Consider the following 14,378-nt stretch of genomic DNA (forward strand, 5'->3'; position numbering starts at 1 on the left):
CGCCCCCTCTTCTGCCCGTCCCTGCGCTGTTCTCTCAAAACCCTCCTCTCCTCCCTCTGCTGCTCCTCCTGTCCTCTGTTGACTTCACTCACCCCCCCCATCCCCCCTCCCCCTCCAGGCGCTAGTGCCTCATGGGACGACATCGCCTTCTGGAGTCTGGAGGGGACCGAGGCCCTCTGTGACGTCACCGAGCAGGGTATTCTGTCCCGATGTTTTTTGTTTTTGTTTTCGCATTATTTTGCGCCAGTGCTCATGGCCCTGCCGTGCTTACAGTCTCATGCAATCGGTGCCGACTCCGGCGTCATGAACACTGTTCTGCACCCACTGGTGGCATTGGCCTGGTACATCGGGCACCAGTGGGTTTTGGTGGCTTTGATTGACTGGATGGTTTCCAAAGTCCCGCAACATCCAGCACGTTTTTGTTTATGTTTTTCTGCCATTTAGTGATGCTGTTTACCCTTTGCTTTATTGGTGTTTTGGCCTCAATGCATCCATCCGCATGTGGGTATACTTCCATACTCACCACTGGTGCTTTCTTGATTGGTTTATAAGTCACGCTTCATCAAGTCTCTAATGCTATCCAATTACAGATAGTGTTTTTTTTCCTTTCCCCCATGGCAGTGTCAAAGAATCCTGACCTGGTACCAGTGTTTTTGCTTTTCATATTTAATTAATGCAGTCATGGGTAGCAGGGAGCTGTTCCTAAATCAGCTGGATAGACAGGCTCTTACTGACCTTCCGACCTGCCCCAGTCTGGCCTGAGTACCCTCCTAATACAAGTGGATCCGCTGCAGACTTTCACACTCTCTGTCTGTGTCGAGGATTTACTCAGTCAGTCACCTGCACATTCTCACGTGTGACTCATCTGTCCTAATACACAGACACACACACACGCACACACAGTTAGTGTAGGTGCTGTCAGGAAGTCTGTGCACCTCTCTGAACCGCTGTCACCGCTCTGCAATGATTGATCTTCGAATTGTGACGGATCTTTGGTGCACTCCTCAGGGTGTCAGAACAGATGGCAGGACTGTAGCATATTACGAAATGTCATTTCGTAATCAAATGTCATCAAATGTCATCAATTTTTACTCCATTAACATCCGTCTTTGGTAGCTGTGTCCGACCTCACGTGTCACACGCGCTGAAAGCTAGTCTCTTTTGTTGCCGGTTCCACTTTGCCTGCGTTCAGTTTGAGTGTTCAGAGGAATGTAAGCAAGTTCGTCCCTGTTGATCTGTTGCTTGTGCTTAGGCTGACCTCCATATTCTCTTTTGTTTTCCTTTCTTTTCCTCTTTACTGTGTTCCATTTGCCTCTCCCTCCCTCCCTCACTCTCTCTCGCTCGCTCTCTCTCTCTCTCTCTCTCTCTCTCTCTCTCTCTCTCTCTCTCTCTGTGTGTTCACTCTCCTCTGGGCGGGTCAGATGTGGCCACGACTCTCGGGGTCGGCTCCTCCCCCCGGACGTCCGTCCTCTCCCGTTCCAAGCGCTCGCCGTCTTCCAGGCGCCGTGCGCTGCCCGGCCTCAGTCCGAGGTCGGCCTCCTCCTCTAGCCCCTCACCGCCCAAGTCCGACACCGCCCACCTCTCCCCAAAATCGGCGACAGACTCACGGCCGGCCAGCCCCCGCAAGGCCAGCCCCACACACGAGGTGAGGCTTGGCCTTATGTTCTTACAGGCATGGCGGTATTACTACAATACCGCCCTGATCTGAGGTCAATTTTTTGCTGGGTATGTCGCACAACACTTAATACAGGGATTCTGAAGATGCCGGCCATAGATGAGAGTGTAGCTTTTTCCTGGATGACATACATCTCTCTACAGATAATCCTCAGATTTACGGGACAGAGAAGGCTGTGGTAGTCGCGTTTGTCCTCGAAATGTTTTTTCCCCAGGGTCTATAAATACATCCTCTTTGTCAGGCCGCGCCATTACTGCAGCTATATTTGGATAACAGCCCCAACAGTGTGTGTGTGTGTGTGTGTGTGTGTGTGTGTGTGTGTGTGTGTGTGTGTGTGTGTGTGTGTGTGTGCGCCTCAGGTGGATACAGCCAGTGAAGTGGAAGAGCTGGACATCGATGTGTCCCCAGCTCCATTCTCAGCCAGTCGAGGAGGCGCTAAACTTCACGTGTTCATAGCCCGTTACAGGTAACCGTCTGCCCGTCTCCATGACAGAGCCTCCGTGTGCTGCGTGAAAGTGCACAGGGCTCTCCTATCAGCAGCTTTTGAGTCAGCTGTAATCAAACGGAGCCAATCCTATTCGCAGACAGATGATTGTGCCCCTATTGCTTAACTCTTTTGCACAGCTACAACCCTTATGATGGGCCTAATGACAACCCAGAGGTGGAGCTGCCGCTAACAGCTGGAGAATATATCTATGTGTATGGGGATATGGATGACGATGGCTTCTATGAAGGTCCTGCATATATAATGGGGCGTTATTTATGTATATGAGTATAAGGGCATGTTATTATGTATATGTGTGTGTAATGGAGTCGTACACTGGCCAGTTTATATGCTGTGTCTCTGTTGCCCCCTACAGGTGAGCTGATGGACGGTCGTCGAGGCCTGGTCCCCTCCAACTTCGTGGAGCGCGTCTCGGATGACGACGTCATGAGCGCGCACCTGCACGACGCCAGTGACCTTTCCCACAGCTCCTTCCAGGAGAGCAGCTTCTACAGTGGCAGCGAGCGCTTCCACCAGCACCACCGCCTGCGCTTCGTCCACAGCGGCCCCGACAGGACAGAGGCCTCCGCCGCCAACGATGCCAAGGCCGGTGCCAGCCCCTTCCCCGCCACCCTCCCGAATGGCCTGGACGCGGACCTGGAGGAGGACGCGGTGCCTTACCCACGCAAGCTGACACTCATTAAGCAGTTGGCGAGGAGTGTCATCGTGGGCTGGGAGCCACCGCCGGGGCCGGCTGCCGCCGCCTGCAGCTACAACGTCTACGTGGACCAGGAGCTGAGGCTAACCGTGCCCCCGGGTGGCCCCACCAAGGCGGTGCTGGAGCGCCTGGACGTGGCGCGCCGGGCGTACCGCGTGGCCGTGCAGAGCCTGACAGAGCGCGGCGCCTCCGACCGCCGCCGCTGCACCCTGCTGGTGGGGCGAGGCGCCGGAACGGCGCCCAGCCAGTTACGGGCGGAGCTCGTGGCGGCCACCTCCGCCCGCCTAAGCTGGATGCCCGCCGACAGCAGCCTGGCTCACGTCATCCTGCTGGACGGAGAAGAGCGTGAGCTGGCGGCTGCCGGCCGCTGCTCCGCAAACCTAAGCGGCCTGGTGCCCAGCCGCCGGTACAGCGTGGAGGTGGAGTCGCGGCCACCCGGCACGGCCGGGGAGACGCGGGAGCGGAGGAGCGCTGTCACCACCTTCACCACCCTCGTTGCAGGTGAGGCATGAGGTAGGGGCAGGGGAGGGAGAGTCAGGGGGTGGAGTTCATTAGCCAAGCAATGCTAAAATTACTCATTGTCCTGGGACATAAGACACTTTGTGCGGTTGCAAGATGCATTATGGGTGTCTAATACCTTGTACCCTTTCATATTGTTTGTACTGCAAAATTGGATTTTGAAGTATCGATACCAACGAGCGAGCAATCTCTCAGTGTGGCGATGAGCATACTGTGAACGTTCTGATTGGTCGCAGGTGTTGCAGGTGAGGGTTCAGTAGGCGAATGAATACGATGCAACTCAAGTCAATACCTTTGGTTGAAATAATGTTAGCCGGTTTTTCACCATGTCACGTCAAGGGATCCTTGCTGTATGTTTTAATATATAGTACAACATAATACATATTACCTTGTTTTTTAATGCGCAGATCTGCCAAGCTACAACAATAATACACTGTCATATTATTAAGGTGTGATTTATAGTACATAAAAGCAATTAGTGACAGAGTAGACAAAATGATTGGGTCATGACGATATACAAACACTGCGCGTTGGAGGTCAGACGGTGAGTGAGATTTACAAAAACTGCGCATTGGAAGTGAGGCGGTGAGCGTGAATTACAAACACTGCACGTTGGAAGCGAGGCGGTGAGCGTGAATTACAAACACTGCGCGTTGGAAGTGAGGCGGTGAGCGTGAATTACAAACACTGCGTTGGAGTTGAGGCGGTGAGCGTGAATTACAAACACTGCGCGTTGGAAGTGAGGCGGTGAGCGTGAATTACAAACACTGCGTTGGAGTTGAGGCGGTGAGCGTGAATTACAAACACTGTGCGTTGGAAGCGAGGCGGTGAGCGTGAATTACAAACACTGCACGTTGGAAGCGAGGCGGTGAGCGTGAATTACAAACACTGCGCGTTGGAAGTGAGGCGGTGAGCGTGAATTACAAACACTGTGCGTTGGAAGCGAGGCGGTGAGCGTGAATTACAAACACTGCGCGTTGGAAGTGAGGCGGTGAGCGTGAATTACAAACACTGCGTTGGAGTTGAGGCGGTGAGCGTGAATTACAAACACTGTGCGTTGGAAGCGAGGCGGTGAGCGTGAATTACAAACACTGCACGTTGGAAGCGAGGCGGTGAGCGTGAATTACAAACACTGCGCGTTGGAAGTGAGGCGGTGAGCGTGAATTACAAACACTGTGCGTTGGAAGCGAGGCGGTGAGTGTGAATTACAAACACTGTGCGTTGGAAGTGAGGCGGTGAGCGTGAATTACAAACACTGCTTTGGAGTTGAGGCGGTGAGCGTGAATTACAAACACTGCGCGTTGGAAGTGAGGCGGTGAGCGTGAATTACAAACACTGCGCGTTGGAAGTGAGGCGGTGAGCGTGAATTACAAACACTGCACGTTGGAAGTGAGGCGGTGAGCGTGAATTACAAACACTGCGTGTTGGAAGTGAGGCGGTGAGCGTGAATTACAAACACTGCGCGTTGGAGGTGAGGAGGTGAGCTGTGTGATCTTCAGTAGGAAGTTGTGTACCTTTGCTTGCAGATCCCGAGGATTGTTGGCACTAATCCCAAGTGCATCATTCTGCGTCAGAGCTTAATGGATCTGAACACCTATTTGCCCAGTGACCAAGAGCTGCATTACATGGGGCATTACATACTGTAAAAGCCATGCGAGCCATAGGCCGCCATTAGAGGAAATTACCTTGCTGGGGTTAGGTTAATCATAGGTTAAACATATGCATATACTTATTATTAGGACAAAATGACAGTAAACAGTAATACATGTATAACTTGTGCCATTTTTGTAATCTTCCGGGAAGTGTTCTGGTTTGGTTTTATACTTGTACCATTTATAGTTCACATGTCATGACACATCATATCATGTTGTATTTTTACTCTTTTATTTATGTTTGCTTTCATTCGTGTTGAAATTGCAGACCTGCTTTCGTCTACAGTGGGATCCTTCTAGACGCAACACTTGACCCTCTTGACCCACTTTTGACTCCCCAGGTCCCCCCGATGCCCCTCTGGATGTGCAGCTGGAGCAGGGCCCTTCCCCGGGGATTGTGCAGATCAGCTGGCTGCCCGTCACCATTGACGCCGCCGGGACCTCCAACGGGGTCCGCGTCACTGGCTACACCATTTACGCTGACAAGAAGAAGGTGACTTTTTTTCCAGCTTTCAGTACAATGAACAGCAAAAGTCTAAATAAAGCCTGAGATGTGGGGGGTTTTTTTTGTGTTTTGACCTGCCTCTATTGTCTGTTGCGTAGGTGTTGGAGGTGTCCTCCCCGACGGCAGGCAGTGCTCTGATTGGCCCGTCTCAGATCCAGACGCTCCAGGCGGCACAAGAGATCACCGTGCGCACCATGTCTCCCCACGGCGAGTCTGCTGACTCGGTGCCTGTTGACGTGCCCGCCAGGATGCCCGGTGTCGTGGCTGGTGCCTCTGTTCAGCCATACCAGCCCATGCCCGCCCATGCCTCTGCACACACCTTGGAGCCTGCCGTGTGCGCCAACCCTCTGTTTGCTGCCAAAACACCCACAATGCCACTCGGCTACGTGCCAGATGCTCATCGGCCCACACCCGTCAGGGGAATCTATGCCGACAAGCATGTATCTGCCACCGATGATGCCCCCCGGCCTGCTGCCTCCTACGCGGAGGCGTGGGCAAACCCTGCCTTGGCCACGCCCCTGCTGGTTGCCATGGCAGCACAGGAGGCACAGCCACTTACTGTTGCCAGTGCCAACCCGTCGGTGAGTGGGGAGTACAGGAAGTAGTATAACACCCTAGCTTGTGTTTTGGTGCTTTTTAAAACACCTGATCTAACTCCCTAACTTAGTTGATCCAGGTGTTGAGTTGGAACTCAGGTGGACCTCCAGGAGGGGGTTGGGCAATCATTGCTTTGCATATCAATATATTCAGATTTTTCACTTCTGTCAATGGTGTCCCCAGCCCTGCTCCTGGAGATGGAACCTCCAGCAGAGTCAAATTTGAGCAACTGTCCTGATCCTCCAGGCACATCCAAAACCTGAGGCAGATGTCATCATTTAGGCCTGGATCTAAACACTCCAAGGCTGTATAGTTGTATAAGCTAGTATAGTGTAGGGAGTACCAGCACTGCCCCTCCCAGGAGGGTCTGGGCTTCAGTCTGCCGTCCGGAGAAGTTCACCACGCTATACCAGTAAGAGTCCTTGGGCAAGACTCCAAAAACTGCACCTGCCTGCGTCTGTAACGGGATTGAAATCGTGAGTCACTCTGGTTAAGAGCGTCTGTGCAAATGTAAACGTATAGCTCCCCAGGCCACAGGTCAAAAAGTTTTAGTAGAACTTATTCTTCTGCCCTTTTAACCACTGTTCCTTGTTTCTGAGACCATTACACCTTGAAGCCCACCTTTCCGTCTGGTCTCTCTGTCAGCAGGTGGTTGTGCCCGTAGTTGTGCCCACCCCAGTGCCAGTCTCCGTGCCTGGTGTTCCCACAGCAGCTCCTGCACCTGCGTCTCCCACTCTGCAGGCCCCCGGGGCCCCCCGGGTGACGGCGGAACCCAGCAGCGAGACAGACCGTTCTGGTGCCGTGCGACCTATGGCCACCCTCTCCGACTTCCTAGAGGAGCCCCATGCCAAGCTCCACACACCCCCACCCATCCCCAGTGTGCCCAGTGTCACCGGCCCGGGGCCGGACCCACTCAGCACGCCTGGGGCACACACGCTGCAGTCGCCCAACCCCTCGCCAGAGCCGGAAGACGGGCGGGAGATCCCCCGGCTGGTCTCCATCGAGGAATTTCTACGGCCGGAGCCTCAGCCCAAAATAAAGGTCAGTCTTCTGGACAGGGCATTTTGCTGGACAGGAAAGGCCGTGTGCTGCAAACAGAGCAAGGTATAAAGTACTGTAGAATAACATGGCGTACAACAATTCACTGTAGTCATCAAATGTCCCCATGTAGTGGGTGGTTTCCTATCGACTTCAGGGCTTTAGCTCTCCAGGAAACAGGTTGTTCAAACTTTTCAAAATAATTTTAGTAGAGCCCAGTGTGCACCATGCCCAATTACCCATCATTCGCTTCAGCACGCGAGGCATCACAAGATGCCCAGCACAACACCGCTTCTCTGTGTGTGCAGGTGTACACGGGAGGCCTGTTGGATCCTCCCCCCGACTACCGCGCCGACAGCAGCCGCTCTGACCTGTCCGACATCCTGGAGGAAGAGGAGGACGAGCTCTACTCCGAGTCCGCTGCCGAGGGGACGTCCAGAAATTCCAACTCGGGGCCAGCAGGCGAGGTTAGAAGAGGCACATGTACACACACGCGTGCGCGCACACACACACACACACACGTGCGCGTGCACTCAGAGTAAAGTACACCTAGAATGCAGTTCATGTCAGTTTCTCTCTTGGTTTCAGAGCTTCTGCCTCTCAAGACTTAAGGCACCGTTGCATAGCGTTATCATCGTCCTGTTGTGCCACTTTACATTTCTTCTCTGTTCTCTTTTTTGTCTGTGTTCTTGTTGACCTCCCACAATGCTTGCTTACCTTACCCATGCACGCATGCGTGTGCTTGCATGCCTACACACTCTGTAACCTGATGGGATCGCCATTCCACTTGCCCTGGTTTTGGCCGTGGCCCCCACCCCTCAGTTGGAGGAGTGGGAGCGGGACAGCGATGAGGAACTCATGGAGAACATCCTGAAGCTCCAGCCTGGAGCCCACCATGACAAGAAGCTGTTCAGCATCCCTGAGGTGACCGAGGAGGAGGACTTTTCTGAGTCCGAGAGCCACTCCAGGCCGCTGCCAAGCCAGGGGCTTTCCCGGTACCAGCCTGCCCCGGGAGAAAGTCACAGGCATGGGCGCGAAACTTGCCAACGCTCCCCTGCTCAGCAGCAGAACAGGGACGAAGTGCCACAGCTGACCGCGAAGATCCGGCCCAAAGCACGCTACACCCGCATGGTGGCTGCCATCGACGATGAAGACGAAGAGGATGTGGAGCTGGACCCAGACAGTGGACTAGACATCGGGTCCAGCAGAAGGGAGGCAGGGGTTCAACGGCCTCGCCAGGCTCACCGAGATGGGGACAGACTCCTTAGGGAGGCCCTGCCCCACAGCAACATGACCTCTGACCCTGCCACATTGTCGGGGGCCTCACATAGGTCATGCGGCAGGACAATGCGCCACATCGGGTGTCCTGCTCCCGAAATTGACGTGGAGTATGGGACGGACGACGACGAGCAAATGCCCTTTGACCTCGGAGAGATGGTGGTGGAGCAGATGAGTTGCGAGTGGTGGGTGGAGGGCAGGAAGCGCAACTGCCACCATGTGCCCCTCCCCCGATGGCGCAGGGAGCCGCCCGCCAGTGTGCCACCAGTCATGCCAACAGTGTGCCAACACTCATGGGTGTGTTACGTTCTCTTTACTGCAGACACTCATGTGTGTGTTACGTTCCCTGTACTGCAGCTGTAGCTCCTTTCTGGATTAGCCCATTTTAAGGGAGATGGCTGAAATCTTTTGCTAGCAAAAATTAAGGCAAAGTTATGATGCCACACACTTTTGCCTATGCACAAAAATGGCATAGCACTTATTTCCAGTGGTCTAGTCTTTATCCACTTTCTTGGAATGTACCATATTCATGGTGGTTGTTCACTCCTGTCCTTTACGTTCTTATAGATGTTATTCTATTGATGTCCTAGACATCTTCAACACGGATGTGCCTGTGAATGCAAAAGGTTTAGGCCTGCACCTGCTACTGCGTGTGGAAACGCTCCCCTCTTCCCTCACTGTGATGCGCCGCCTCTCTTCTCCCCTGTCAGACTCCTGTCCCGTTGTGTGCCCATCAACGTCCGTAGTACTGCCGCTAAGTCCTCCTCATGTGCCTGTTCCATTCTCCCCACATCGGTGTTAACAGTTTGAGGCGTGCGGTGCTTGGACCCCTGTGTGTCGCTGGCTCAGTGGCAAAACATGGGCAAACCTTTGAAACCAGAGGGAAGCATTACCGTGGCGGCGCACCCGTGCCTCCGTCCATCCTGAAGCCTGCGTACAGATGCACGCGTCCGTGTCCGTGGGAAGGGGCGAGGCAGGGGCTGTGAGGCAAACCAAGCACCAGCGAAAGAATCTCCGCAAAATGTCTGTGAGCCAGTGCACGTGACCCCACCCCCTCCCTGCGGTGTGGCCTGCGTGTGTGGGCGGGGGGGGTCAGTATGCTGTAGTAACTGTACATCTGTGTACCCCAGGAGGCACCAGGGCGGGCGGATGTGGGAGTGGCCTGGCTCAACCCTGGAGCACACTCCCTGCGAGCTAGCGGGTCGGGGGCAGGGCCACCCGGAGGTAAGGCACCCACACCTCCCCTCCTCCAATCAGTGCTACAGGCCTAAACCTCCTTTATTCAAACCACCTTTCTCTCTCTGTTTCTCTGCCTGTTTCTCTCTGTTTCTCTGTTTGTTTCTCTGCCTGTTTCTCTGCCTGTTTCTCTGCCTGTTTCTCTGTTTGTTTCTCTGTTTGTTTCTCTGCCTGTTTCTCACACCTTTGCTTCCCTTCTTTGTCTCCAAATCAAGTTCCTTCCTTGAATTTCTGCAGTACATCTTCTGCCTGCTGTATGATACCTGTTTTTTTTTTAGACATTTCATTGTTATTCTCTGAGCTCCTCTCAGCCATCTGCCTGCGCTAAATGCAGGATGATTCTCTCTCTCTCTCTCTCTCTCTCTCTTTCTCAAGAGGGGAAGGAGAGAGAGAGGGAGCATGAACAAAGACGTAACCCAAAAAGGCTTGTCATGAGACAGGAGGAAGTGACAGTAATGAAAATAGTAACCCAGACTAGCCCGCCATGAAACTACTTTTGTGTAGCACTGCGTCATATCTCTCTCTTTCTCTCTCTAGCTCTCTCTCTCTCTCTGTCTCTTTCTATTCATACACTTTCTTCACACTTCCTTTGTCTGGTCTTTCATTTCATCTTACTCTGACATTTTCGTTTGAACATATGCACACACATATATTCACACTTTATTCTTTTGTATACATTAGGTGCAAACACAAAGACCCCTTACTAAACTTTATTTTGTTGTTGTTGTGCACAAACAGGCCCTGTCTCTCACAAACAGACCCTGTCTCTCAAACACTGACTCCAACACACACACACACACACACACACACACACACACACACACACACACACACACACACACACACACACACACACACACACACATTTAAGCTTCTCTTTCTCTTCCTCTTGGACAAACACTTTCAAGCTCACAGCTGTGACTAAAAATGTCTGAAGCCATTACCCAGTGTCTATTTAGAGTAAACGACATATGAGCACGCACATACACACGTTCTCACAGGGATGTGAAAGTGCCAAGCCTCTGAGCAAGACCTGCCATCGCTACAGTTAGTGCACTCTGGTCTAACGAGATGTGTGTGTGTGTGCATGTGTGCGTGCACATGCGCAGTTCAGGAGCTGAAATCCTTGCTTCTCGCATCTCCTTAATGATGTGTTGCACTTTCAGCGAGACCCAGAGTTATACAGAGCAGCATTGTGCAATACCCAGCCTCCTGCTGACAAAAACAAAATTAAGCATACACAATAATTACACATAAATTTAAATCGGATTTTTTGGGTTCCAAAAATACAGCGCAGCAATTCTCAAAGTGCCTCTCTAGTTGAAAGAAGTGAGGCGTGCACTGCAGGCTACCGTTTAGCCAGGCACACCTTGTTGACTTGTAGTCGCGTTTGCTGGTTTTACTAACAATGCTGTAGCCTCTTCCTCAGAAAACTACAGAAAATATAGAGTAGTAGATATAGAGTTTAAATGGTCAGATTTCCTGTTATTTTGCTAATAGACTTGCATTACAGAAGCCTTCATACTGTCCCCAGAAGGGGCGTGCAAGCACATACACAGCAGCCAAAATAATGAGCATTTATGGATTTTACGCGGAGTGGCTCACTTAAGGATGTGGGCTAGCTAGCATGTCCCTGTTTTACACCAAACTCTTTGTGTGTGTGTGTGTGTGTGTGTGTGTGTGTGTGTGCATGCGTGTTCTTTCAAATGTCACAGTTTCGAGGCCAGTGGGTGAAAACGAAGTGAGGATCTTCGTGGCCCTCTTCCCATATGATCCTGCGACGATGTCACCTAATCGGGATGCTTCAGAGGAGGAGCTTCCCTTTAGGGAGGGCCAAATCATTAAGGCATGGGATGTTCTACAGCTGTGTGCTTTTAGAAGAGTTGGGGGTCTTGTTTTGGTCTTTTTGTACTGACCTGAGACCAGTCTGAGTTCAGGAGTTCATCTAGTGAATCCAGCAACATGCCTTGTTTTCCTCACCTCTTCGGTCCTGCAGGTCTACGGCGATAAAGACGCAGATGGCTTTTACCGGGGCAAGTCGGGTGGTCGCCATGGCTACGTGCCATGTAACATGGTGTCTGAGATCCAGGTGGACGACGAAGAGACCAGGGACCAGCTGCTGCAGCAGGGCTTCCTGTCCACCGACGCCTCCATGGAGAAGATAGGTATGTTTCACTGTCACTCGTCCCACAAGTCCCCACCCACATGCTGTAACAACCAGCCAGCACCAGGTACACTGTTTGTTTTTGTTTTTTTAATAAATGACTCAGTCAATAAATGGAGGGTTATAACAATCATAATGGGTCATCAGTTCACTAAAATTCAGCAGATTTGTTTTGTCACCTGATAAACATTTTGCTGAAACAGCAGAGACTCAGGGCTAAAACCATCAGCGTGACCCTAAACCCAAAATCAGATTGGTAGTTGTTGGTCATTTGAAAAGTGTTAGAAGCTAGTACATACACTTTATGGCACCGTGTTGTGAAGCTGAGACCACGATTCAACCAGCCAGACATCCGGGGCAAACTGCTCTCCTCCTGTCTGTGTAGGAGACCTCCAGAGAAAGACTTGTTGGTCATTCCTTTGTCAGTCAGCAGTGCTCCCAATGTCAGACAGCACAACCATGTTAGGATGGGGGGGCGCTAGCGTCTCCTGGATGTGTGTATGGCTGACTCAAGACCTCTCTGTATTATGCCCTGTTGTGACTTGTTTATTACTGCTTATTGTATGTGATTGTTTATCATTTGTTGGTATTTGTGCTTTTGCTTTCTTAGTGACAAATTGTCATGAACGTCATCTGTGCTTCTGCTAACCTGTTCATTCGCAGTCATTTCAGAGAAGTGCTAAACCACGCATGCACCCACACACACACACACAAATGCTTCAGGTTTAGTTTTTTGCTGTCATGGCTGTTTCTGTTGCCATTTGGCCACCACTGCTAGTGTCTCAGATGTGTCTGAGTTGTGGCTCAGTAAAGGAGCCTCACTGAAGCCCCAGCGCTGCCGAGCGCCGAGAAAGCAGAATCCTGTTTTCCCAGAATGCTCTGTTCAGCGCTCTCCCGCCCTGTGCCGTCACCCGTTGCTGAACCTGCCCTCGATGAAGTTGACGTTCAGGGCTACCGTCCGGCAGCATCACCAATCTCTTTTGTTCTTGTTCTTGTTCTTGGTTTTGCTCTTGTCATTGTCGTTCTTTTTTTTTCACACATTTTTTGGGGCTTCTCATTTGTGTGCTTGTGTCGTCTGGTTTCTTTCTTTTTTTTCCCCCTCCTGTTCCGACTTCCATCAAGGCGCGCGCACGCTCACTCTGCTTCCGCACCGCCCAGCCCCGCCGCCCAAACCTAGACGCTCCAAGAAAGGTGTGTCTCCGCCCCTTCTCACCGTCACCGTCTCCGTCTCCGTCCTCGTCTCCCCACCCGTACACCCCGCATTTGCTCCTTGCCACCATGTGTTAACCTCTGAAAGCCTGACCACAGGAGGATTCTCATACAAGTAACATTAACACCAGTAAAGGACATACTCGTAACATTAACACCAGTAAAGGACATACTCATAACATTAATATCAGTAAAGGACATACTCATAACATTAACACCAGTAAAGGACATACTCATAACATTAATATCAGTAAAGGACATATTCGTAACATTAACACCAGTAAAGGACATATTCGTAACATTAACACCAGTAAAGGACATACTCGTAACATTAACACCAGTAAAGGACATACTCGTAACATTTACATCAATAAAGGACATGCTTGTAACATTAACACCAGTAAAGGACATACTCATAACATTAATATCAGTAAAGGACATACTCATAACATTAATATCAGTAAAGGACATACTCATAACATTAACACCAGTAAAGGACATACTCATAACATTAATATCAGTAAAGGACATACTCGTAACATTTACATCATTAAAGGACATACTTGTAACATTTCTTAGATAATGTGCTATACACAGTCTTCCTTATAAATAAAGACTAAGACTGAATTAAGATTTAAGCCATCAAAGAGCTTCCTTTGACTGTAGTTGGATTATGTCACCCACATAACACTGTACATTAACATTTAATAATGATTGTCGCCTTGAAATAATGTAGTTATTAACTATCCCTGAATTGCCTGTGGTCGGCTTCATTTCATCTGTTTCTGGTGCTGAGTGTGTATGCGTGAGTGAGTATGTGTGAATGTGTATGCGTGTGTGTTCCCTAAATTCTCTAGTGGTCATTTCAGCCACTTGGTTTAGAGGTGTTTTGTTCATTTACCCTGCAAGACCTAATCCGTTCCTCCTTTGAGTCAAGACCGCTGGGGCACTAGGAGTCTGACTCTAACCCCCCCTCTCCCCCTCCCCCCTACAGTGGAATCTGCTGGAGAGTGGGAGGTCAGTTCCTTTGTCGATGCCTCTGGCCAAGGTTTGCCCCCTTTGAGTATCTGCATCCCCGACTTCAGGGGTCCTCTCTCTGCAGCATGGGCGAGCAGTTCTATGCATGTGCGCTGCAGGCTGAGTGCATGCGTAGTGTGTTTGTGCCTTGTAACATGCAGTCCCACTTTCCAAAGCCTTTTGGCTTCATCACATTTCTGCTGCTGACTTATGAGTGGCATGAGCTCTGGGGGTTTGGGGCTGGAACCTTCTTATCACCCTCACCCACCAGTCATCACCATCATCA

The 14,378-nt window shown here is 51.2% G+C and overlaps 1 protein-coding gene across 1 annotated transcript in view; it reads left to right on the plus strand.

Annotated features, from left to right (window-relative positions):
- LOC113577570 (peripheral-type benzodiazepine receptor-associated protein 1) overlaps positions 1-14,378 on the plus strand; it is a 67,064-nt gene that overhangs the window by 49,395 nt on the left and 3,291 nt on the right. The window contains 15 exon segments of the mRNA XM_035526800.1: positions 119-196; positions 1,422-1,645; positions 2,035-2,141; positions 2,300-2,409; positions 2,536-3,378; positions 5,390-5,541; positions 5,652-6,134; positions 6,796-7,191; positions 7,497-7,655; positions 8,011-8,763; positions 9,597-9,690; positions 11,418-11,548; positions 11,699-11,867; positions 12,989-13,057; positions 14,070-14,123. Of these exon segments, the coding sequence (XP_035382693.1) occupies positions 119-196; positions 1,422-1,645; positions 2,035-2,141; positions 2,300-2,409; positions 2,536-3,378; positions 5,390-5,541; positions 5,652-6,134; positions 6,796-7,191; positions 7,497-7,655; positions 8,011-8,763; positions 9,597-9,690; positions 11,418-11,548; positions 11,699-11,867; positions 12,989-13,057; positions 14,070-14,123 (3,822 nt within the window).

Source organism: Electrophorus electricus, chromosome 6 (assembly GCF_013358815.1).
Source record: "Electrophorus electricus isolate fEleEle1 chromosome 6, fEleEle1.pri, whole genome shotgun sequence".
In the NCBI taxonomy this organism is placed as follows: Eukaryota; Metazoa; Chordata; class Actinopteri; order Gymnotiformes; family Gymnotidae; genus Electrophorus; species Electrophorus electricus.